A 24,895-nucleotide genomic window follows, 5' to 3' on the forward strand; every position below is an offset into this window, starting at 1 on the left:
GAGCCTGCGGCCCGGTGCATGCCGGGCCGGCGGCGGGCCGAGCCCGGGCTCCCATCATGGCGGCGGTGGCTTCCGGAATTTGGCTCTGGGCTGTCCTGCTCATTCCTGCGGCCGCGGTCTACGAAGACCAAGTGGGCAAGTTTGATTGGTGCGTACGTGGGGGACCTATTCGGGGAGTATTTTCCCAGTACTTGTCTTCTGTCTAAAAGGATGGGGGGTGGTTACCATGCAGCACGGCCGGCTGCATAACGTGCGGGGCCCAGGGGAAAATGAAATGTGAGACCCCTTGTTCAAAAGTTAAGAGTTTTAAGGTGGCGACGGCAGAGCATTAAACCGAGAGTTGGAGGCCCTTCTGAGCCAGTCCCAGTGCGGCTGTACAGGTCGCAAGCCCGTGAAGCGGGCTCTGCCAATCCGGGCATGCCTGAGGTTCTGGTCAGAGGTCACTCTTCTCCTCCATCAGGCCCCATTTCTGTGACTGTCAGGTTTCTTATCTACTGGGTGTCAGACGTCAACAGCCCTCAGTGAACGCCGTCTTTCCCCACCCCTCTAGCCCAACCCTTACATGGGCTCAGAACAGGACCACCCAAGACTCACATCAGCCTTGAGGTGCCCTCACTCACTGGCTCACTCACTCACTCTTCTTTCATTCACTCACTTCCATTCATTCATTTACTCTTCATTCAGTCTCTCATTCAATCACTCATTCACACATTCAGTCGCTCATTCACTCATTCATTCATTCACTCATTCATTCACTCACCCACCCCTTCCTTAAGGCCATGGAGTTGGCTCACTTTTGCTTGAATGTCACTTTGCCACTTAAGCATTGTGTGGTCTTGGGAAAATGACTTAACCACTCTGTGCCTTGGTTTCTTTATCTGTAAAATGGGTTTACTAGTAGTCCATTACCTCTTTCAGTAGTTGTAAGGATGAATAAGACAATTCTTTTAAATTACTCAACACAGTGCCTGGCTCACTGAGTACAATCAGTTTGTTACCAATAATTACTATTGAGGGAACACTTTATCCTTCCGAGCCCAGCTCCTCGCTGAAGTCTTTTCTGTATCAGACAAATTAATTCGCATGTTTGTTGAGTGCCTGTTGTGGGTCAACAATCATTCTAGGTGCTGTGGACACAGAGATGGAAAGGAGCTCAGTCTAGGGGGGCAGATATATAAGTTATGTGATATAAGACAGTGTGACAAATGCAACATGAGTCACATTTTTAATGATGTGGGCAGATGCTCACAATATAATATGTACAGCTGACTCTTGAACAACGCAGGGGCTGAGGGTGCTGACCTTCCCTGCGGTCAAAAATTGAGCATAACCTATGGTAAGCCCTCTGTATCTGCAGTTCCACATCCGCAGATTCAACCAACTGCAGACCGTGTAGTTCTGTAGTATTTACTGTAGAAGACAACCAGTGTATAAGTGGACTTGCGCAGTTCAAACCTGTGTTATACAAGGATTAACTATATATTACATATGTACAGCATGTGATTCCAATTTAGCAGAATCCTAGGTATATGCAATTTATAAATTGAAAAGTAAACAGAAGGAAATACACCAAAATGTTGAAAAGTTTATGGTTGAAGAAAAAAAGTTCATGGATGGTGGTATTTTAGGCATTTTTTGTTTTCTTTTTTATACCTTTATGTTTTCTACAAGAAGCAGGCATTACTTTTGTAGTCCAGATAAAAGATAACAGCATTTTAAAAAAAAGCATGGGGTTTAGACTAAGAAGTTCTTAATTTTGCATTCTAGTTCTGATAGTAATTTGTTGACCTCAACGGACTTTGGTTTACTCACCTGTAAAACGAGAGTGATAATATTTGTCCTATGTACTTCGTAAAGTGTTTAGTGACTACAGTGAGATTAAAGTATGTGGAAATACAGATAGAAACTGTCAATTGTCATGTAAACCTGTCTCTCTATACTAGTGTAGTTTCTTCTTTTTTAAAAAAAATTAGACCAAACAACATAACAAGGGAAATTCAGTGTAAATGTCAGGTGTTTAATTTGCTAGAGGTTGTAATTCATGAACAGCAATATGCAACACACCTCCTCTGTACTTGGTAGTATGCCTCAGGAAGCTAAGTACTTTCACTTTATGCTTAGATAAGAGTGTTGAAAGTGATGGGGTATGTTCCAAGGAAAGTATGAGTAATGAGTCAGATGGATCCTGACCATAGTGTGGGCTAGAACAGGCTGCAGAGAACAAAGGCCTGACCCTGATCTATCAAGTTTTGTAAGAATATTTGCATAATTTTTCTCCAAAGGTCAATGAAAATAGAAGGAAAAGTTGGATTGTATGGTCTTCTCTCATGTGTAATGTGAGTGTCTAGTCTCACTATTAATGGGTACAGAGAGGACTGCAGTTTTGTTCTAGGGGGATTTAGGCCAGGTGCTCTTTTGGCTGTTCCTTATCTTGAGATAAACAAGTGCTTGCATTTAGAAGGAAGACTGTTGTATTTCTCATCGATTAGGGTGCATTCTCTCTTCTTCTTCCCATTGCCTAGAAATCTTGCTTTTGGTCAGATCTCTTCGTTAACAAACATTTCTCATGCAACCTGAGATAGTTATGATGGTGATACCCTCATGTATTTGTGCAGTTGTCTTTTTCCAGAGCGTTTTGTGCAGTGATGGTTTTGGCCCCTTCCATTTCCCTGTACTCTTTCCTTTAGGAGACAGCAGTATGTCGGGAAACTCAAGTTTGCCTCCTTGGAATTTTCCCCTGGATCCAAGAAGTTGGTTGTGGCCACAGAGAAGAATGTGATTGCAGCATTGAATTCTCGAACTGGGGAGATCTGTGAGTGAACTGTGTAGAGGGATAGCTGGGGATGGCATGGCTGCCTGTAGTGGATCCAGGATGCCCTGTGGCTTGTGAAGGCCACGTGGCTGATTCCCCGCTTGGGGACAAGTTGGCCAAAGGTTGCATCTCTTATTGGATCCTGATCATTTTATTTTGTTCTTTTTGTTTTTTTGGTCTTGTCAGTTTTGAATATTTAATGTATTTCTATAACTGGCCTTTGAGTTTATTTCCTCAGCCCAAGTCCTGACTGTTCTTAAATAAGATATTGCTGCAAAAAACACATTATTCTATGTCGCACTAAAGCTTTGGATGTGCCCCTCCCCCCCAATCATTTATATTGCTTTTATGGATGTTTGTTGGCATTAAAATCATGGAAACGTAATTTACAGTCACTACTTTTCTTGTGAGTCGTATGGATTTTGTGAATTTTGTCATTGTCCGTTTATATGTTTGACGGGGTGCTGGTGGGAATGGGAAGTGCGGAGACCTCACATTGGGACAATAGTCGCTCCCCTCATTAACCAGTGAGTGGGAGTGGGTCATTGCCAGTTAGCTGTAATCCTTCCCTCCCTTGAAGTAAAATTGGGCACTTCTGTGCAAACGAAGGCCTCTTCGGTCCTCTCTTGCCTCGCTTCTTGGATGCCTTGCTGTGGTTCATAGTAACGTCGACTCTCCTGTCTCTCAGTGTGGCGCCATGTTGACAAGGGCACAGCAGAAGGGGCAGTGGATGCCATGCTGCTCTGTGGGCAGGGTAGGTAGAGTCCTGCTTTGTCCCTATGATGGCGTCGGTTCCCTCTCCTCTTTGCTTGGTTCCTTCCTTTGTTCAGGGTCTGGTAGCAAATGGAGTAGGGGTGTTCCCAACAGGAAAGGACAGGCCGTTTCTGTTTGCACTTATACATTAGAGGTGAGGCCACTGCTCACAGACCCTAGGAGGCTACAGACAGAGCATCAATTTGGGAGATGATCTCACGTGGTTTTTTCTCTTCCAGATGCAATCACTGTGTCCAATGGAGGCCGGATCATGCGCTCCTGGGAGACTAACATCGGGGGCCTGAACTGGGAGATTACCTTAGACAGTGGCAGGTAGAGGGGAAGAAGCTGTATTTCATCTTGGTTTGGTTAAAGGCTTTGCTGGAACACAGATCTGCATAGATGGCAACTCTGGGCCTTCTGGCTTTTTTCCCAGGGGAAGAAACCACTGAAGAGCCAGAGAGCATCAGACACCCAGTTTTTGATGTTCTTGAGGTTATGGGACACATGTGCTTACTCAGCCAGCATTTATTGAGCACCTGTCAGATGCAGAGCTCTGTGCTGGGTGCAGTGTTCATTCTCATGTTGACTGCTTTTCCTAATCTTACCATGACACAAGAGCTTTGCAATGTTCTAGATATAAGGATGTGATATAACACATCTAGTGTTTTAATTTTATGTTGAAGAACAGTTGGAGCTATTGTTACATCTTTGCTAAAGTTGTTTAACTTATAGGGTTTACTTGCATTAGCTTATACATCTTCTGGTAGTAATTCACTTGGTAAGTACTTGGGGAGCCCCCAGGCAGTGGGAACCCATTTGTGAATGTGAGATAGTTTCCATCATCAAGGAACCCATCACCAGTTGGGTGAGGCGGGCGTGCAGCCCACTAATGACAGAACTGTCTGATGGCTGCCGCGGAAGAGGGTAGGCCTGGTTGCTGTGAGGTCCCAGGGGAAGGAGGGAACGACCCTTAGGAGATTCACAGGGGTTTCAGGGAAACAGTACAGCCAAGTGGCTGAAAGTACAGTCTCTCAAGTCAGCTAGTGGAAAGCAGAGCCAAGATTAGGATCCAGATGCATTTGACCCCAAAACCTGTTTCATTACCTACCGAGCTATGGTGGTTGTGTTCCGGATTGTCCAGCCTGAGGCCCAGGAGGCTCTGGGCAGCGCTCACCCCGGCCCTGTGCTCAGTTTCCAGGCACTTGGGCTGGTAGGCCTGCAGGAGTCGGTGAGGTACATTGCTGTCCTGAAGAAGACCACTCTCGCCCTCCATCACCTCTCCAGTGGGCACCTAAAGTGGGTGGAACATCTCCCGGAAAGGTAAGGCTGCCTTCTCCCCAGGTGACGGCTACCTCCTGCTCTCTACAAGCCCGCCTTTCTCCTTGGGGCTTGAAGCGTTTGCTTTGACTCAGGCTTACCTTAAGTTGGCATCCTGTGTAGCGTGTTGGGCTCACTAGCTCTAGGCCTGAATTCCAAGACTGTGGCTGCCTCTGGAGTTTCCTTTGCAGTGAGGAGAAAACTCTCCATCTGGGCATGAGAGCCAGTCAAGTAAGGGGAGTGGCTCCTTCGCTCACTCACTTTGGCAGGGACCCAAAACTCAAATTCCTATGGGGGGGCTTCCCTGGTGGCACATTGGTTAAGAATGTGCCTGCCAATGCAGGGGACACGGGTTCGTGCCCTGCTCCGGGAAGATCCCACATGCCGCGGAGCAGCTAAGCCCGTGCGCCACAACTGCTGAGCCTGCGCTCTAGAGCCCATGAGCCACAACTACTGAAGCCCACGCGCCTAGAGCCCGTGCTCTGCAAGAGAAGCCACCACAATGAGAAGCCTGTGCACCACAACAAAGAGTAACCCCCGCTCACCGCAGCTAGAGAAAGCCTAGCGCAGCAATGAAGACCCAATGCAGCCAAAAAAAAAAAAATTTACTATGGGGCCAGGTGTATAGCAATCATGAGCAAAGCAGGCCCTGTGGGGATTATGGGGAGCTGCAGTGTGCCTGACCTACCTCAAGGGGACAGCCTTACTCAGCTGATTGGTGCCCTGTAGGAACATAAGTAGGCCTAGTGTTACTATGTCTCACCTTTTAAGAAAAAACTAGAAATCTTGTTCTTACATGTTAAATCTCAGGTCTAAATGTTGACAATGAATTCAAATTAAAAAATAAAAGCTGTGAGCCAAACAAAACCTATTTGGGACTGTTTGTGACATCCTGGTGGCCTGGTTTCGGAAGACCCCTGAGGATACCCCTGTCCTGTGGCTAAAGCTGTTTCTCCCTGCTTTTCCTTCCCTCTCCCAGTGACAGCATCCATTACCAGATGGTGTATTCCTACGGCTCTGGGGTCGTGTGGGCCCTCGGAGTTGTTCCCTTCAGCCATGTGAACATTGTCAAGTTTAACGTGGAAGATGGAGAGATTGTTCAGCAGGTCTGGTCTGGCTCGAGGAGCCTCGTGAATTGTGGAGGGGAATAGAGTCCTTCTTTGCCCTGGGGACCAGGGAACTCGGCTGCGCGGATGCAAAAGCCATTCATGGTCCCTGATTCTGGGCACTTGGAGGCTGCATTCTGCTCATCAAGCATTTATTTAAAGCCCTCACATTTGCACATGGTGCTATCCTGGGGTGGCTAAAAAAATCGTGTATATCTATTCATTGCCTGCAAGTGTCTTATAAGATAATACTGTAGGGTAATAATAGGGAGCCACGTATGGCAACTATAGCAGAGAAACGCTTATCTGAAATGTCAAGTATTAAAAAGGATCTGGTATATTTTTCAAATGACCAGAAAGCCAATCCTGATTGTGTCCAGCTTCGGAGCTCTTGGGAGGCTGGGTGGGATGGGGAGAACTCCTTCGGAACCCACCAGGAAGAACCTCTGAGCTTAGGCCCCCCAGTGGGATCCAGTGCTGACGTAGCTTATGAGCTGAGAGGGAAATGTGAAAATCCCCATGAGCCTCCTGTTCTGATGTCTCTCCTGCAGGTCAGGGTGTCGACTCCCTGGCTGCAGAGTCTCACCAGAGCCTGCGGTGTGGTGGATGAGGCTGTCTTGGTATGCCCTGACCCGAGCTCACGGTCCCTCCAGACCTTGGCCCTGGAGACGGAGTGGGAGTTGAGGCAGATCCCGCTGCAGGTGAGAGGACGCGTCCCCTGGTGCGAGGCCTTGCTTTTGCTGCTTAGAAGAGCCTTTCTCCCAGTGTCACTGCTCACTTCCTGAGGCTTGGCAGCCCTTGGGAGCTCAGGCCTCTGGCTGAACTGGTATGAGAGGAAATGGGCCACTCTCCTCTTTGGAGAACCTGAATGGGAGCTTCCGGAGCCACATGCCGTGGCCCCGTTACCCTCGCTGGCAAAGTGGGGCAGCGGCTACCAGCCTGGGATAATCAGTGACTTGTCTGCTCTGGCCCTTAGCCTTTTTCTTCTTGTCTCCCAGTCTCTTGACCTAGAATTTGCAAGTGAATTCCAACCCCGGGTCCTACCTACACAGCCCAACCCAGTGGATCCTACTCGGCCCCAGTTCTTCCTGCAGCTGTCTCCAAGCCACTATGCGCTGCTGCACTACCACCACGGCGTCCTGAGTCTGCTCAAGAACTTCCCACAGGTAACGGGAGGCAGCGTGTTCGCTAGGATTCAGGGGGATCTAGCTGAGATATGGATGCTGGAAATCCCTGCCTTTGAATCTGGAGATATTTGCTCAAGCAAGAAGACATCCTTCCATGAGTGGTTTGAGAGGGGTTAGCCTTAGAGCAGAAGTGGAATTTTTTCTTTTTTTTTTTCTGAGAATTACAGAAGATTCTTAGAGTAGAACTGGCACCTTCCTAAGGCCACAGGAGAGTGGGCATGTTAATCAGAGCTTCCCTATAGATACCAAGAGCAGCGTGGGATGCAGGATTCACCAGTGCCTGTGTTGGAGGTTGGCGAGAGGGCTGTGTTCAGCGGTGGCTTCAATGGGGCCTCCCCCTGCTCTCAAATGCCCAGGCCATTATGCTCCAAAGTTGGGAGCATTTTCAACTCCAAGGCCAAGGGTCCTACCTGTGGAGGTGACTTAGAGAAGGCTGCTGGCTAGGACAGGCCCTATTTAGGAGTTGACACCTTGCTTTATCCCCAGACTGCCCTAGTGAGCTTTGCCACCACCGGGGAGAAGACGGTGGCTGCAGTCATGACCTGTCGGAATGAGGCGGTGAGTATTGGGGATAACAGCACGTGGGGTTTTCCTTCCTTATCTTTGCTAGGAGCCCTGAGAACCAAAAGTCTGGGCATATTCACCTAGTCAGTTTGAACCCGGGGGCAGGAGGCTGTTGAGCAATAATATCTCACCTCATCTGTAGGGCTTTCTGTATACCTTCTTTGTCCCCAGGAATGGGACGACCTCATGTTCATCTGGGACTGTTCAGGGTTGTGTAGGCTTTGTGAGCAGAAATGGGAAATGGGATTTGCCTTTTTCCAAGGGCTGAGAAGACATCGAAGTGAAAGCTTCATTTTGGTGACCAGGAAGTGACCCTTTGGCTGAATTTTCTCCTTTTTTCCTTCTCTTTTCCCTAGCAGAAGCCTAGCAGTTCTGAAGATGGATCAACGGGGAGCTTTTCGGAGAAGTCTGGTCCACAGGTAGGGTGTGGCGTTGGGCAGCGTGCCAGACCAGAGACACAGGAGGCCCCCGGTGAAGCTGGGGGAGCAGCCAGGGCTGTGAGCAGGTCTCCTGAGTTCTCAGCCTCCAGTGGGCTTTGCTAAGTTCAGCAAATTAAACCATGTTTCTCTTGATCGTTTTTAGTTGGGAGATTAGAGAGTAGAATCCCTAGAATCTGTTCTTAACTACTTTCTCCTCTGGGCCTCCGTCTCTCCATGTCTTGTGGGGTCTGGCTGGTGGAGTTGAGTGGTAGTCTGAGCAGTTGCACTGAAGCAGAGTGTGGGACCCTGGCCAGAGTCTCCAGTTTCTGCTGTGGTTTCCATCTCCTAAGTGTTTCCCAAGGGGGTTGTGATTTCCCTGCCTACAGTCTTATTAATTCTTTGGGAAGTCTCTGCTACACTGTACTGGCTTCCTTGTGGAGCAAGTATGTATAGCGGTTACAATTTTTAAAATTTACTCGACACCTTATTTCTGCCTTAGGACTTAGCTTTTCTATTTTATGTCCCTTTGCATATGTTTCCTCTTCTGGCCTGGGTCCTTCTCCAGGGTATTTGCTCTCCCCGCCCAGATTCTTGGACTTCCTTTGGGGGGATCCCCATAGTTGCCCCTTGCTGTCTGTACCCTAGGACTCGCTGGCTTGCTTCAACCAGACCTACACCATTAACCTCTACTTAATGGAGACAGGCCGGCGGCTGCTCGACACCACGATCACCTTTAGCCTGGAACAGAACGGCACTCGGCCCGAGCGCGTGAGTCGGGGCTTGTGGGCTTCTCAGCCCGGGGCTTTCTTTCGTTGGGGTCACTTCACAGCCATGGGTCCCAGAGTAGGATTCTCTGGACGTGGGCTCTAGCTCTACCTGAGCCGCTGACTGTGAATAACAGTAAAAGCAGGTACCATGTAAGCCAAGTCGTCGGTGCGCCAGGCTCCGCGCTACGCTTTTTTACTTACGCGCTGCTTGATTTAACCCTCTTAACAGCCATGTGGTTATTACCGCGCTCATTTTATAAGCGAGGAAACGGCCTCGTGAGATTCAGGACCCTATCCCGAGCCGCTGCCCGACATTGCCTCTGCGCACGTTCAGTGGTGTTCCTCAGCCTCTCTGGGCTGTGGCTTCTTCGCCTCTAAAACGGAAAGTCTAATCCGGGCCTCCTGCTCGCTTTGTGGGGTGTTGTCGGTGCAAGATGAATGATGTGGTGGCCGAGAAGCGCTCAGGTTCCTTCATGGAGGGGGCTGAGCTAGCGCCTAGCACGGTTGCTGTGTCAGCCCCTAAGAATACGTGATATCTGATTGGAGTCCAGGTTAAAGCTGTATTGTTTGGACATCCAGCAATGCCGTGACCTAGACTTCGGACAACTCCTCATGCTTTGAATCTTGGGGTCTGGTGCTCTGAGAGGCATCTGGATTCTTGCTGACTACAGTGGACTTGACGGTTTGGTTTATAGATGTACATCCAGGTCTTCCTGAAGAAGGACGACTCCGTGGGCTACCGGGCCTTGGTACAGACGGAGGATCACCTGCTACTTTTCCTGCAGCAGCTGGGTGAGTGGACCTCATCAACCCATTTTTTTTTAGGCCTGCCCATGAGTTCCATTCAGACTCTTTATTTGGGGCTGTGGACAGGCTTCTGAGAAAGATTCAAGTGGAGTGTATCCTGAATATTTTTTTCCAGAGCCATATGTTACCTGCCTTTGAAAAATTCCTTAGCATTCTTGGGAGACAGAACTTCCCTCACTTGACCTCCTGCCATTTCTCTTTTTGGCACAAGAGGTGTGGTGGTCCCTGAGTCACCGAGAAGAGTCCCTTTGGGGGACGAGGGAGGTGGGCCTGACTTTTGTAACCTTGGTTTCTGCAGCAGGGAGGGTGGTGTTGTGGAGCCGCGAGGAGTCCCTGGCAGAGGTGGTGTGCCTGCAGATGGTGGACCTCCCCCTGACGGGGGCGCAGGCCGAGCTGGAAGGGGAATTTGGCAAGAAGGCAGGTATGAACTGAGGGGGCTGGGAGGCAGAGCTGCCGGTGCGGGTGCTCTGGGACTGGGCTTGGTAGTTGCACCACAGGGGAGGCTGTCTCACGTGTCCCTGGCTTCCTGGATGCACCTGTTCTGCCAGTCTGTTCTGAACTAGCTCTGTGACCAGTTTCTGGTGTGTTTGTGGCCCTATGGTTTATGTAACCATTCTTCTATCTGAAAGGAGTGACCTGTGACTCCCTCTAGGGAAGGATCCTGATGAAAAAGAATCTTAGCTTAGTGTAGTAATAGCTACCCTTGTGTGGGTACCTAAGATCTGCCAGGCACCATGGCTGGCACTATATACCCATTGTCCCCAAAGCAACAGTTACACCTTTCCAGAGAGCATGACCGGGCTAGTCAGTTACTGTGGTGATAGGCCAGTGCCCTCTGAGACCAGCCATGGTCCCAGCACCCAGGATGAACTCGGTTCACTCTCCTCTGATTGAGTCCCGTCCCCTCCTCCCTCCATCCGTTCGTCTAGCTAGCCAGGTGATGTTTACTGAGGGCCTGCTCTGGGCCAGGCACCCTGCTAGGCACTGCAGATTTTCTTAAACCGAGGATTAATTTGACTTTACTATTTATTTCCGCTGCCTGGATCCAGCCATTCAAGGTAAAACCTGCTTCCTGCTGCCTTTTTGCTCATTGCCTGCCCACATGGCTAGCTTTTGGTATTATTTATTTTCCCTGACTTGCATGAATGAGGTATATACCATGTGTGTGTGGACTGCTATGCCTGTGACTCGTCCTGTTTGCCTCTCACTTCCCTTCTTGAGCTGAGGTTAATGGAAAAGCGGATAAGCAAAGACACCGCTCCTTTTCAGTGAGCACTTACCCTGTACCCCACCCCTTGGGAAATCCTGTGTGTACATCATGTTGTCTAATCTTCGCAACAGCCCTGTGGATTACTTGCCATTTTACCGATGAGGAGCCAGAGGCTAAAAGGTTAAGTACATTTCTCCAGGTCATCCAGGTGGTAAGAAGTGGAGCTGGGATTTTAATCCAGGTCTGCCAGACTCCAGGGGCCATGCTTTTTACCATGCTACCTTGCTCTGGGGACCAGTCTAGTCTCTGGAGGAGACTTGAGGGTGGTAGCCTCATGGATGGAGGAAGGGGTGGAGTGAAAGAGAGCCCTGGGAATGGGTTGAAAATAGGTTAGATGGGTGCAGACTAAACCGTTGACAGCGTAGGCCTAAAGCAGCGAGAAATGGAAGTGCCTGTCCGTGACACAACACACCCCTGCACCCTGGTACCCCCGCACCCCGCCCTCTTCCGGCTTTGTCATGGCGCCCGGAAGCCTCCCTCTGGCCGTTCTAGATGTGGGGTTGTGGTGGAGTCATTCACAGCATGGCTGCATCCTGCATGGCTGATCCCTGCCCTCTTAGTCTCCTATTCCAAGATTTCAGGCAGTTGAAGTGCTGAGAGCCAGGTGAGTAGGTTTTTGGAGTTCCTGCACGGCTGTGTCTAAGTGTGAGACTGTTGGCGTCAGCCACAGGACTGCCCCTTGGGCTTGTGGCCTGGGGTGTGGATGACGCGAGTGCTCCACAAGAGAGGGAGAGAGCCCTCCTTAGGAAGAGGAGGTGCCCCCTCGCTGGAAACACCTAGTCTGATGGGGAGTGAGCCTCAGCTGCGTTACCTTTTCCTTGACACCAGACGGCTTATTGGGCATGTTCCTGAAACGCCTCTCGTCCCAGCTCATCCTGCTACAGGCATGGACCTCCCACCTCTGGAAAATGTTTTACGATGCTCGGAAGCCCCGGAGTCAGATTAAGAATGAGATCAACATTGACACCCTGGCCAGGGATGAATTCAACCTGCAGAAGATGATGGTGATGGTGACGGCCTCAGGCAAGGTGAGAGGGGCTTAATCCAAACCTCCTGAGGTTCTGGGAGTGGGGAACAAAAAGCCTTTGGAAGGGGATCGCGCCGGCTCTAGTTTTTAAGGATAGAACTAGTTTGGGGTTTGCCTCTCCGGTAGTGAGCCAGGTATTTATTTTGCAGCTTTTTGGCATTGAGAGCAGCTCTGGCACCATTCTGTGGAAACAGTATCTCCCCAGCGTCAAGCCAGACTCCTCCTTTAAACTGATGGTCCAGAGGACTACTGCCCATTTCCCCCACCCCCCGCAGTGCACCCTCCTGGTGAAGGACAAGGTGAGGCCGCTACCTCTCATCTGAGCCAACGTGGGTGTGGGTTTTGGTGTTTTGTAACTTAAGTTCCTCCTAGGCCTTTGGAATTCTCTGAGAGTTAAAGGCAGGGAGTCAGGGCTTAGAGCTCTGTTTCTTCCAGTTTTTTGCCTGAGTGGAGGACCGTCCGGGGCCCATGTGGAAGTGACTGTAGGGTAGGTGTGACATCACTAGGTCCCTAGTAAGCCAGCTCCACTTCTTCCCAGGCACGGGCGGCTGTTGGTACCTGAATGGCTGTTTGCTCTTCTCCAGGTGTTGGAGGGCAGGACACAAAACTGTTTATGTCTCTGACTCCCGGGAGCAGGTGGCTTTTTGTAGATTCATTCTGCCATCATCAGAAAGGGGACTTGGGGGGAGGGTGGGATGAATTGGGAGATTGGGACTGACATATATACACTGTTGATACTATGTATAAAATAGATAACTAATGAGAACCTACTGTACAGCACGGGGAACTCTGCTCAGTGCTCTGTGGTGACCTAAATGGGGAGGAATCCAAAAAAGGGGATATATGTATACGTATAGCCGACTCACTTTGCCGTACAGTAGAAACTAACACAACATTGTAAAGCAACTATACTCCAATAAAAATTAAAAAAGAAAAAAAAGAGAGGGGACTTGGTAGATAGTCTCTGGAATGGCTGCCATGGGGCTACTGAGTTGGTCCTTGACTTTTTTGTTTATTCCTCAGTATGACCCGTTCTTGCTTAGCTTTGGGGCTAGAGGCAGTTAAACTTTTTTTTTTTTTAAATTAATTTTTTTGGCTGTATTGGGTCTTCGTTGCTGCACACGGGCTTTCTCCAGTTGTGGCAAGCGGGGGCTACTCTTCGTTGTGGTGCGCGGGCTTCTCACTGCAGTGGCTTCTCTTGTCATAGGGCACGGGCTCTAGGCACACAGGCTTCAGTAGTTATGACACACGGGCTCTAGAGCACAGGCTCAGTAGTGTGGCACACGGGCTTTGTTGCTCCGTGGCGTGTGGAATCTTCCCAGACCAGGGCTCGAACTCGTGTCCCCTGCATCGGCAGGCTGATTCTTTTTTTTTTTTTTTTCAGGCTGATTCTTAACCACTGCGCCACCAGGGAAGTCCCAGAGGCTGTTAAACTTTTACCCTTTTGACACATCAGCCTTCAGACACTTTCACCTTTAGCCAAGACTTTATTTTCCACAAGGAGGGCAAAGACTAGGGAATCTGCCATAGCTGAGCTCAAGTCCCAGCGTTCCGGGTTTACCCCTAGGATTTGCATTCTTTTCACGTTGCTGGAGGCTGACCGTTCGCTTGCCTATTTCAGGAGACGGGAATGAGTTCGCTCTATGTCTTCAATCCCATTTTTGGGAAGTGGAGTCAGGTGGCCCCCCCAGTGCTGAAGCGCCCCATCTTGCAATCTTTGCTCCTCCCCATCATGGATCAAGACTATGCCAAGGTGCTGCTGTTGATAGATGATGAGTACAAGGTATGCCGTCTGCAGACTGGCTGCAGAACTGCCCAGCCAATCAGTGTGGGAGCGGGTGCTCAGACAGCGGCTCGAGGGCCCCCGATGGGAGCCGTCTGCCGTCAGCACTCATTTGGGCTTGAAGGGTGTCTCTAAGCGACTCGATTGCTCTTTCTGCCCTTGTGAAAGCTCGGACTCTTAACTCAATTTAAGCCCTGATTGAGTTTAATAGACTTTAATTCTTTAAAGATTTGGTGTTTTTTTTCTTAAGGCCCTCTTTGACAGGAAACAGTAATGAGTCTGGAGAAACTGTGCTTAGAGATTCCTTTTCCCTTAACTCTTTTCTGGGGTTTTCAAGGTCACAGCTTTCCCGGCCACTCGGAATGTCCTGCGACAGCTCCATGAGCTCGCCCCTTCCATCTTCTTCTATTTGGTGGACGCGGAACAGGGACGGCTGTGTGGCTATCGACTTCGAAAGGTAGGAGGGGGCATCCTGGCACGCCCCTTTGTGGGAGGGTAGTAGGTGTTTCCTCCTTATTTGGCTAAGGAGTGAATTATGCTATTCATTGTGTTGTAAACTTAGAGAGCATAATCCTGATGTCAGAGGCAGTCATTTTCATCTATTCCATGGCAGGCGCGGTTCTAGCTGCCGTGGAAGGAGCAGTGCACAACAGTCTCTGCCCCTGTGGAGCTTTCATTCCTCATTCCTCTTCTATAGCAGGGAGAAGGGGCGTTTTCTCCATTCCTAGAAAGACGGGAGGTAGGAATGGTGATTGAACAATAGTACTTTCTGTATGAAGATGGTGTTATTGATCCACTCTTTTTCTTTTTCTTTCATTTTTCTTTATTTTAATTTTTGGCTGTGTTCGGTCTTCGTTGCTGTGTGCGGGCTTTCCCAAGTTGAGGCGAGCAGCGGCTACTCTTTGTTGCGGTGCGCGGACTTCTCACTGCGGTGGCTTCTCTCGTTGCGGAGCATAGGCTCTAGGTGGCGTGGGCTTCAGTAATTGTGGCACGTGGGCTCAGTAGTTGTGGCACGTGGGCTCTAGAGCGCAGGCTCAGTAGTTGTGGCGCACGGGCTTAGTTGCTCCATGGCATGTGGGATCTTCCCAGACCAGGGCTTGAACCCGTGTCCCCTACACTGGCAGGCGGATTCTTAACCACTGTGCCACCAGGGAAGTCCCTATTGATCCACTCTTGATTGAACGTGCGCTTTGAATTTTATTTCTAGAAATGGGATCGACTTACTCCGATCCTGACACACTTGAGTCCAGTGCTTGCAAACAGTGTTTCACACTGGCTCTGAAGTCCAGCTCTGAGCTTCACAAGGGCTGGCCTTGGCTCCGATAGCAGGGCTGTGTAGAGGGGTAATTTGTGGCGTACTCCCCAGAGGGCCCGCCCATCCTGTCTGTAAGGCCTTTGGAGGGACACCACAGCACAGAGGTTAAGAGCTTGGACCTGGCTGCTTGTGCGGGAAACCTAGTTTTATTTATCACTTACTCATTTTGTGTCCTTGGGTAGATGCCTTCTCTCTGATCCTGTTTTCTCGTCTGTAAAACAAAATGGTAATAGTACTATATCAGAGAGTTGTTGTGAGGAGTTGGAGAGTTAATACGTGTAAGTCACGTAAAGCAGTGCCTGCTGCACAGTAAATGCCGTCCAAGTTTTACCTGCTGCTGCTTAAAAAATGCAGCGTTCTTCCCTGACATTCTCTAACGGCTAATCTTTAGCGTAAATAGCATAGTCTGTCCAGAAAACGTGCTCTTTACCCTGTGGGTGAAAAAATACCATCCTTCTGAGTTGATGAAAAGGGGACCTTGAAAGAGACAGTTCTTTGTGGATAGAAGGACATGACCTGGAGTGTGGGTGTCATCGTAAAGATGGTGGGGGGACGGCAAAGGAGGTGGAGCTCACATGGGAAATCAGCCATGTGAGGGGTGGTCTTCCAGTCTCTGACCTCCAGTGGACTCACCGGTGACCTTGTTCTCTGGGAAGGTTTTAGTGAATTCTGATGTTTTCACAGGTGTCCTTGGTAATGGAGCCTTATATGTTCTCAATAAAAATTTGTATTATTTCAAAAACATTTAAATTTCAAAAATTTTACACATGAATACATTCTCATAGTGTAAGATTAAACTGATACAGAGGTACAGGAGCAAGATGTGAATGGGCCCTTTCAGAGCCATTGCCAGCTGCCTCCCTGGATGGAATGCCTTTCAGTGGTCTGCACGCCTTCCCCTGTCCTGTCTCTTGCCTCTGTGTCTGTAGTGCTGGATAAACAGCTTCCAGACCACACAGACATGTGCTTTATATTCTTTCTTACCTGAAATGGAATTGACCTATATTTAACTAATAGGAAATCTGCTCTTTTCACTTTATGTGTCTTCTGCCTCATTATATTGTTAAATCCATATCTTATTAAAATATAATACTGAGAAAAGCACAAAATCCCGAGGTTACTACTCAGTGGCCCTTCACAGAAGGAACACACTTGTGTACACGGCAGTCACATCAGGAAGCAGTTTAGCACCAGCGCCCTGGGAAGCCCTTGTGCCCCTTTCCAGTCACTACTCCCCCCCTCACCCCCCAGGGCTCTGTGTAATTCCACAGTGTGGATGTATGATAATGCATTTAACCACACAGTTTTATCGGTTTCTTTTGACTGTAAAGAACGTTTCCTGTAATATTTTGAGGTCCCCGCCAGCTTAGTAATTCACTGCTGGCTCAGTGTACAGGGAACTTAGATTTTAGTAATAAGTGGTAAATTTTCTTTGCATTATTCTTACTCAGATAAACAATGGGATACTATTAAATATTCCTCTCCTTTCTCACTGGCTTTAGTATCTTTCCGTTTTTTGACAAGAAGTAGGGTTTATTGATGACGTGAGTGAGGAGGGGCAGCTCCAAGGCTCCCGTGAGTGCGGGGCCCGCCATGCGTACAGGGCGCTACAGATTAGGGGTGTATTTGACCGCACAGTCATCCGGGAGGAGCTGCTTTTCAGCCACCAAGTCTTCGAATTCATCTCTATTACACTTAGTAAAGATACGCTTCTTGGAGATGTGGATCTTCTGGCAGCCAGGGAACTTGAACTTGGCTCCATGTCGGGCCTCAGTCACATGCTCCTTGTTCTGCAGCTTGGTGCAGATGGATATGATGACCTGGCTGGCCACTGGGCCCTGGGGCTTTCCAAAGGCACCTCGCAGGGCTGTCTGGAGCCTAGACTGGGGACAGCATGAGGTCAGACATGAATGTCCACTGGAGAGGACCGTCTCCCAGGTCCCCTCGGGCAGCCCAGACAAGCACCTGGTGCCTCCACTGCCCAGGAGGCTGCTCTTTGCAGCCAAAGCACACTGGGCTTTACTAGTTTTCTTACTTGAACTGAGAGTTCCAAACTTCTTCCCAAACTAGATCCGTATTGCTGCTTCTCTGGGAGCCCTGATCCCTGTTCCCTCCCGCACAGAGGCCCCAGCTGAACTGCAGGACGTGTCTAGCCACAGCTCTCGCGGGTCTAAGGGTACCTTCCTGATGACCAGTGCTGGCTCTTTTGCCCCACCCCAGGATCTCACCACTGAGCTGAGCTGGGAGCTAACCATTCCCCCGGAGGTGCAGCGCATCGTCCAGGTGAAGGGGAAGCGCAGCAGTGAGCACGTTCACTCGCAGGGCCGAGTGATGGGGGACCGAAGCGTGCTCTACAAGGTACGGCCAGCCGTCTGGCGTAGTGCACAGCAGCACGGGGTGTGATTCTGGCTCTGGGATTTGGTGGCTGTGGGTCCTTGAGTGAGTCATTTAATCCCTTTGAGCCTTAATTTACTGTCTGTGAAATGGGCATGATATGCCCTTCTCCTGGGATTATCGTGATGATCACACGAGGCACTCGCGCTTCGCATAGGGCCAGGCATGCATGGCCACTACCCAGTAGATGTTAGCTGTTATTTTTAGCGGTAGTGCAGATAGACCTTTCTGGGGTTAAACCTTAGTCGATCCATCAGAAACTCCATCTCTGTGATCCAACACTCTAGTTAGTGGTGAGGGCAGGGAGACGGAGAGGTGACTAGTCGGTTGCAGAGCTATCCTATGAGGGAATGTAATCACTGTGGTGAAGAACATGAATTACAGCCTCTGGCAGAGGAGAGACTATGAGTTGGAGGAGGAGGCGTAGTAGAACAGGGCAACACGACCAAGGAACTCAACAGGGCAGCTGCTTCACTAAGCGTGAGGCAGAGCGCAAGCCTCCAGTTGGACAGTCCAGGTTCAGACTTGCTGTTCATCGTGGGTAACTTGCTTAGGCTTCTTGAACTTCCCTTTTTTTTAAATTTGGCCACGCCACGCAGCTTGCGGGATCTTAGTTCCCTGACCAGGGATTGAACCTGCGCCCTCGGCAGTGAAAGCGCGGAGTCTTAACCAGTGGACCACCAGGGAATTCCCAGGAGTAGGGCTTTTTGGATTCATATTTGTTCTGGAGATTTTTTGCCTGCTTTGCTGAGACTAGACTATAGAGGGCCGAGGAGGGGAGCAGGCAGACAGGCCACTGTGATAATCCAGGTGAGGTGATGGTGGCTTCAGCTGGGTTGGTTGGAGGAGGTGAGATGGGATCAGATTCTGGATACTTTTGAAGGTAGAACCCATAGGATATGCTGATGGATGGGGTGTTGGTGTCTGTGTTAGAGAGAAAGGAGTGAAAGACGACTCAGAGGTCCCAGGTATAAGACACTGACACTCGGGAGGCCTTGTGGGGAGCAGGTTTTATCAGGGGTAGAACAGGAGTTCAGTTTGGGGCATGTCAAGTTTGAGATGAGACACCTAAGAAGTGATACTGATATGGTGGTCCGTTAATCAAGTCTGGAGTTCAGGGAGAGGTCTGGCTTGGATATGTAAACTCAGGCGATGCCAGCACCTGTAGATGGTGTGAAAGCCACGAGATTGGGTGAGATCACCATGAGAGTGAGTGTAGACAGAAACGTCCAGAGACTGGGGAGTGGAGGAGGGACCCACAGAGGGGGCTGAGAACGAGTGGCCGAGACAGGCAGAAGGAAAACCAGGGCACGGTGTCCTGGATGCCAGGTAGAGAAGGTGTCTCAAGAAGGGAGTGATCACCTGTGTCACCTGGTACTAGTTGCTCAAGTCAGATGAGAACTGAGACCCAGCCATTGGTGTGGTGGTAGGAGGGCACTGGTGGAGAGTCATCGTGTTGCTGGACACACGTCCTTCCATCACCGAGTGGGTCGGCCCGGGTTGTATCTTGAGTTACCGTTGCTTGCCTGTGACTTGAGCAAGTTGCTTAACTACTTCAAGACATTTCATCTGTGAAACGTGGATAGTGACAGCTCTTTGCAGGGTTGTTTACGGGATTCAGTGAAATGATGGAGGCAAAGTCCCTGGCATGGCCCCCGGCCTCCAGCAGACACTGAATGAGTGCAGCGATGAGGCCCTCTAAACAGAAAGCTCTTCCCACCAGAAAACCCTCTTCCTCTGTCAGCCGGAGAGCTGTGGGCCTGCCTCCCCGCCGCTCAGGATACGCCGCTGTGGTCCTGAAGGAGCTTTCCTCTTCGTCTCCCCAGAGCCTGAACCCCAACCTGCTGGCCGTGGTGACAGAGAGCACAGATGTTCACCACGAGCGCACCTTCATCGGCACCTTCCTTGTGGACGGTGTCACCGGGCGCATCATCCACTCCTCCGTGCAGAGGAAGGCCAAGGGCCCCGTCCACATCGTGCACTCGGAGAACTGGGTGGTGGTAAGGCGTGGCGCGTGAGCTCAGGGCACCCCCAGGGGCCTGACGTAGCGTAAGAGTATGTGGCTGGTCTCCCTGCAGCCTAAATCCTTTCCTTGCCTATTGTTCCAGAAACCAGTTGCTACTTTGCGTTTTCATAGAATTCAAAACTCCTGGCTGGCAGCAGTACAACCTTGAACTAGTTACTTAAGCTTTCTGTGTTGTAATATATATAAAATAGGGGTAACAACAGTCATCTCTATTTGAGTTTAGAACAATGCCTGACGTGTAGTAAGCGCTCAGATGTTAACTATTATTCTTCTGACTTCTAAGAATCTTGAGAATTCCTTTGTCTTGTAGTGAACTTGGATAGTCTAGGTACAGCTACCCTGAAAGGTTAGTAAACTAGGTAGCTGGAAGGAAGCTAGGGTGCTGGTTGTTTCTTTCCTTCCTGGATGTGCCTTTGCATGTACATTCCCCTTTCCAGCTGAACCAGCAGCTGAGCCCCAAGCAGCCCCCTCCTCTTCTCTCCGCAGTACCAGTACTGGAACACCAAGGCCCGGCGCAACGAGTTCACCGCGCTGGAGCTCTATGAGGGCACCGAGCAGTACAACGCCACGGCCTTCAGCTCCCTGGACCGCCCGCAGCTGCCCCAGGTCCTCCAGCAGTCCTACATCTTCCCCTCCGCCATCAGCGCCATGGAGGCCACCATCACCGAGAGGGGCATCACCAGCCGACACCTGCTCAGTGAGTGACCGGGTCCCTTCAGGCAGCCGCACGGAAGGACGGGGCCGGGATCAGTGAGGAGGGCTAGGGAGAAAGTTCCCTAGTCTGGCTTTGCCGTCCATAAAAGAGCTGACACATCCCTCCTCGTCCTTGTTTCTGACGAACCACTTTCATGTCTCTGTTCTGTTTTCACCTCGTTTGGAAAGTTGAGCCCTGATACCATACCCAACAGGTAGCCTGTGCAGATGGGCTGCAGAAACTGGCAAGGTGTAGGGTCTCATCTTCATGTAGTTCAAGTTCAGGACTCAACTAGACAGGTCTCTCTGTCTAGTTGATTTTACCAAAGACGTTTGGGACTCTCAGATTTGACAGGCACTTGGTATTACTATTTTACCCTCAAATATGAGGAAGACAGACTGCTTGGTAATTTCCCGAGTTTAATTCCCACCATTCCTGAAACCGCTGGGATCTCATGTTGCCCAGTCCTCCTGCTGCCCTCCCCCCACCCCCATCCCCCACCAGCGTCACTGCTTCAGCCAACCGTAGGCTCCTGTTTGGCTCACAGTGAGGAGACCTGCTTAGCTGGGGCCGGCATTGCTGGAGGAAAGGAGGAGGATGAAGAGATCCAAGTGGGCTTCCATGCTCTTCTCTGCCATCATTACCCAGTTCTTGAGTCTAGCTCTTTATTTTCTGATGTCTCAGGATGATATGTGAAGAAACTAGTATCTTCAAAAGTGGGAACCTTCATTCAGACCCAGGTGTATTGGATTATTGTTTTTGGCCATTTAAGGGAGCCTCAGTGACCCATTTTTTTGGTTTTAAACTCTATTTCAGTTTCTGTGATAAGGACATTTTTGTAAGTATCCCTAATTGGGGATCAGGTCAGTGTGAACACTCACTTCTGTTGACTTGTTTCTGTGTATGTAGTTGGGCTGCCTTCCGGAGCAATTCTTTCCCTTCCTAAGGCCTTGCTGGATCCCCGCCGGCCCGAGATCCCAACAGAACAGAGCAGGTGAGACCCTTGTGGGTAGTGCTGAAGGCTGTGACCTTAAGGAACTTAGCATCTTGATTACATTTGGTCCTTGGTCTGCTGTGCACTGTCCTGCTCCGCTGGGGATGTGGCAGTGAACACATCTGCCCTCATGGAGCTTGCATTCCGGTGGGGGCGACGAGGTGGATAATAAATAAGATAAACAAGTGAAATAATTCTGTATTAGGGTGCTTGTAAATGGCAAGGAGAAAAAAACTAAGAAGGGGTGGGGTCTAGGAAGGGTGTGGAGGGGTGCAACTTGAGAGGGTGGCCTGGGAAAGCCCCTCAGAAAAGGTGACTTTTGAGAAAAGACTTGAAGGAGGCGAGAAGCTGGCCTTGTGGATGTCGAAGGAGAATGTTCTAGGCAGAGGGAACAGCTGTCACAAGTGCCCTGAGATCATGCCTGGTAAGTTATAGGGAGGGCTGGAGGCCACTGTGACTGGAGCAGCCAATGGTGGGGACACTGGGAAATGAGGTGAGGGTGGTGCTGGGGCCTGGGTCACATGGGAAGCCAATTGCTGTTGGTGTTAGTTTTCTTTTCTTTCTTTTTTTTCTTTTTTTCTTTTTTTTTGGCTGCATTGGGTCTTTGTTGCTGTGCGTGAGCTTTCTCTAGTTGCGGCGAGTGGGGGTTACTCTTCATTACGGTGCGTGGGCTTCTCTTGTTGCGGAGCACAGGCTCTAAGCGCGCGGGCTCTAGAGCGCAGGCTTAGCAGTTGTGGCGCACGGACTTAGTTGCTCCGCGGCATGTGGGATCTTCCCGGACCAGGGCTTGAACCTGTGTCCCCTGCATTGGCAGGTGGGTTCTTAACCACTGCGCCACCAGGGAAGTCCTAATTTTCATTTTTGTGTTTCCAGCCATCATCTCTGCGTATTTTCTTGCCTCCATCCCGAACTCTCTTCCCTGAGGGGTGTGAGGAGCTGTGGGCAGGGTGAGGAGGCAGTAGATGTGTCTTTGCACGCAGCGAAGGGAGGACGGTTTGGAGCGGGCGGAGGTTAAAGCTGGTGGACTGAGGCACTCTGGAGTGAAGAGCAGGAACTGGCCTAGTGGCTTGATGTTTTGGTTTTAAAATGGCCCTTTCTTCCTCTAATGTGAAGTACTGGTCGTCTGTGGTTTCGTTTTTTTAGATTCAGAACAAGGTAGGAATCCAGATCTGTCTTACTCTCCATACAGCTTTCTTTGTTGCAGCCCTTCCTAACATTCCCTGATGCACATAGACCTTGGAAGAAGATATGTGGCTGATACGTGGCCTGGAAACCTCCCAGGGCTCAGGGCAGCCAGGAGATCCCCTTACAGCAGTTTTGAATGCCGGTCCTGGTTGATGTTTTGCAGAGAGGAGAACCTGATCCCGTATTCTCCAGACGTACAGATCCACGCAGAGCGGTTCATCAACTATAACCAGACAGTTTCTCGAATGCGAGGTATCTATACAGCTCCCTCGGGCCTGGAGTCCACTTGTTTGGTGAGTAGAGCCCCAGCTCAGCCTGTGCCACCTTGTCCACAGGCACCCTGTGCGACACCTGTTGTTTCTTTCACCCTTGGGAAAACAGCTGAGGAGTCTGTTTCCTTTGTGACCAGAGTTTGTGGTTGTGGCGGATCACTGGTGCCTTTCTCACGGATTTCTCATTCCCTCTGCCTTCCAGGTTGTGGCCTACGGTTTGGACATTTACCAAACTCGAGTCTACCCGTCCAAACAGTTTGATGTCCTGAAGGACGACTATGACTATGTGCTAATCAGCAGCGTCCTCTTTGGTCTGGTCTTTGCCACTATGATCACTAAGAGACTGGCACAGGTGAAACTCCTGAATCGTGCCTGGCGGTAAAGACCTGAGACCCACTGCCGGAGAGCAGAGAGCCAAGGGGAGTGAGGGGCAGACAAGAAGCTGCAGCTGCAGTTTGACAGGTCAGAGGAGGATGTGTGTTGGACACTCATCTCAGTTAAGAGCTCTTTGGAAGAAGATGGGCTCTCGTGGAGACTCCTTTTGGGATACGTCTGATGCGGAGTCATTGGTGGTGGATGGAGGCTGAACTCACTCTCTGAGCCGAGATCTCAAAGCATCTTGCTGGACTTTCCCACGGAGTCCCAAGGCCATCGCCGTTTCCCTTCTGTGCCCATCCATGAATGTTGTGTTTTTTAAGACCTGCAACAGATTTTTCTCTTTTGTGAGGCCTGTTTAAATTGACGTTCGTTTGCCTTCTGTTTCCCGGGTGTATCTGGAAGGCCTTCTGATTGTTCCCCTGCTCCTTGCTTCAAAGTCGGAAGGGAACTCTTATTGACAACTCCACCTTATAGGTGCATTTGCTCTTTTACACTGGGGAGAAAGAAGAGCCATCCTTAGCTGAAGTTTGAGGACTGATGCAGCCTCTCATGGCTTCTCTCCAAAGTAACTTTGGGTCGAGGAGTCTATGTGTGTGTCGAAACTTGCCTCTCGTTTCATGCTCCCATTCATCAATGGGCCACCCAGTCTTAGATTCAGTTTATTGAAAGCCAGGTGCATAATACTGCCTTGGTTTGTTGGTCATCGTCATCCAAGCTTTTCGCCTCAGATATGTCAGAGCTGAGGCCTTTTCAATCTACTGAATTGTCTGAACCTTGAAGAGATTTCAAGGGAGGAAGGCAAATCTGCCTGTTTCACAGTCCCTCATAATCTCTCATTTCGCCCACAAGCTGGTCTAGTCATCTTAGAACCTAGATAGAGAAAGTTGTTCTTTTTTAAGAACCTCATTATTTTTAGTTATAAATTGTGTGGATTACTATACTTCTCTTAAAATGAGCAGATTTTAAATCTTATCTTTAAAAAAGGAAGAGAGAAAAGGGTAGGGGTAGGAAACTGGCATCTTGTGGGTAGCATTGTTGATTGGCTGGGCTGTTGTCTCTGCTACAAACTAAAGATGTCCTAAAAATTTTCCCTTGTTCATGGATTTGGGGAATGATGGCGTTTTTCTTTACTGTGAAGAATGAAATGTACAGAGAGCCCTGTTGGGAGAGAGATGCGTTTGTTTAAGTGTTTGAATAAAGTGAATGACGAACGACATTGTTCAAGTCCTTTTTTGTGGCTTTGGAACATCATATTGAGGCTACTTCTGCATTGGAGGGGGACAGAAAGCTGTGCAGAAATGGAGTGAGTGCAGTATTTTAATTGGGAAACATGCCAATTTAATCATTTAAGAGTTGTGTTATTTAAAAAACAAAATTTTTTCTTTCTGTGGTCATATGCTGATGGTAGAGAAGGAAGAGAAGTGAGAATAATTTTACTTTAAAATAAAACTGTGAAATTGATTTTAATGAATGAACATCTGAGTATCTCCAGAAAAAAATAGGCATCTATTCATCCTGACTCAAGGCATACATATTTTGTTTAAAGTGATCTGAGAGATGGGAATAAGTACAACTTAAAAAAATTCTGCCCTGGTTTTGAGAAAGCCTGGCTGGAATTTTGCCTGTCCTAAATAAGTGTGTGCGGGCTGCGTCATTAACTATTGCTTTGCTGCCTGCTCTGCTTACACGGCCCAATACGTCTGCTCGATTCTAGTTTACATTTACCCATGTACGTGCCAGAATCTGAAAGGACAACCTGATGGGGGGGAAGTTATCTGCCTTTTCATAAAATTCCCTCTATTTCAGCTTTAATCATAACTAT

General features: G+C 49.4%; 1 protein-coding gene and 1 pseudogene across 2 annotated transcripts; one reads left to right on the forward strand and one right to left on the reverse strand.

The window, feature by feature from the left end:
* The first annotated feature begins 39 nt into the window (after window positions 1–39).
* On the forward strand, window positions 40–24,289 carry EMC1 (ER membrane protein complex subunit 1). Of its 2 annotated transcripts, XM_060310338.1 has the most exons (24): window positions 40–148; window positions 2,688–2,812; window positions 3,501–3,566; window positions 3,805–3,898; window positions 4,760–4,888; window positions 5,865–5,991; window positions 6,543–6,692; window positions 6,990–7,157; window positions 7,665–7,736; window positions 8,099–8,161; window positions 8,807–8,929; window positions 9,624–9,720; window positions 10,034–10,156; window positions 10,785–10,793; window positions 11,834–12,033; window positions 12,182–12,331; window positions 13,654–13,815; window positions 14,153–14,272; window positions 17,351–17,488; window positions 19,351–19,524; window positions 20,037–20,247; window positions 21,154–21,238; window positions 22,587–22,716; window positions 22,898–24,289. In XM_060310338.1, the coding sequence occupies exons 1-24, from the start codon at window positions 57–59 to the stop codon at window positions 23,075–23,077; spliced, it is 2,988 nt and encodes a 995-aa protein (XP_060166321.1). In that variant the 5' UTR covers window positions 40–56; the 3' UTR covers window positions 23,078–24,289. The 2 variants fall into 2 exon arrangements, with proteins under 2 accessions (XP_060166321.1, XP_030732392.2); XM_030876532.2 differs by lacking the exon at window positions 10,785–10,793.
* LOC115867275 (small nucleolar RNA SNORA70) lies at window positions 17,056–17,173 on the reverse strand (annotated as a pseudogene).
* Window positions 24,290–24,895: the final 606 nt, after the last annotated feature.

This window comes from Globicephala melas, chromosome 1, assembly GCF_963455315.2.
Source record: "Globicephala melas chromosome 1, mGloMel1.2, whole genome shotgun sequence".
Classification (NCBI taxonomy): Eukaryota; Metazoa; Chordata; class Mammalia; order Artiodactyla; family Delphinidae; genus Globicephala; species Globicephala melas.

Excerpts from the sequence above, each read along its gene's own strand:
- EMC1 (XM_060310338.1), top strand. The coding sequence starts at position 57 with ATGGCGGCGGTGGCTTCCGGAATTTGGCTCTGGGCTGTCCTGCTCATT. Across the intron at positions 12,034-12,181 it reads TGGTGACGGCCTCAGGCAAG|CTTTTTGGCATTGAGAGCAG; the intron begins GTGAGAGGGGCT and ends TTTATTTTGCAG. Across the intron at positions 19,525-20,036 it reads ACTCGGAGAACTGGGTGGTG|TACCAGTACTGGAACACCAA; the intron begins GTAAGGCGTGGC and ends TTCTCTCCGCAG.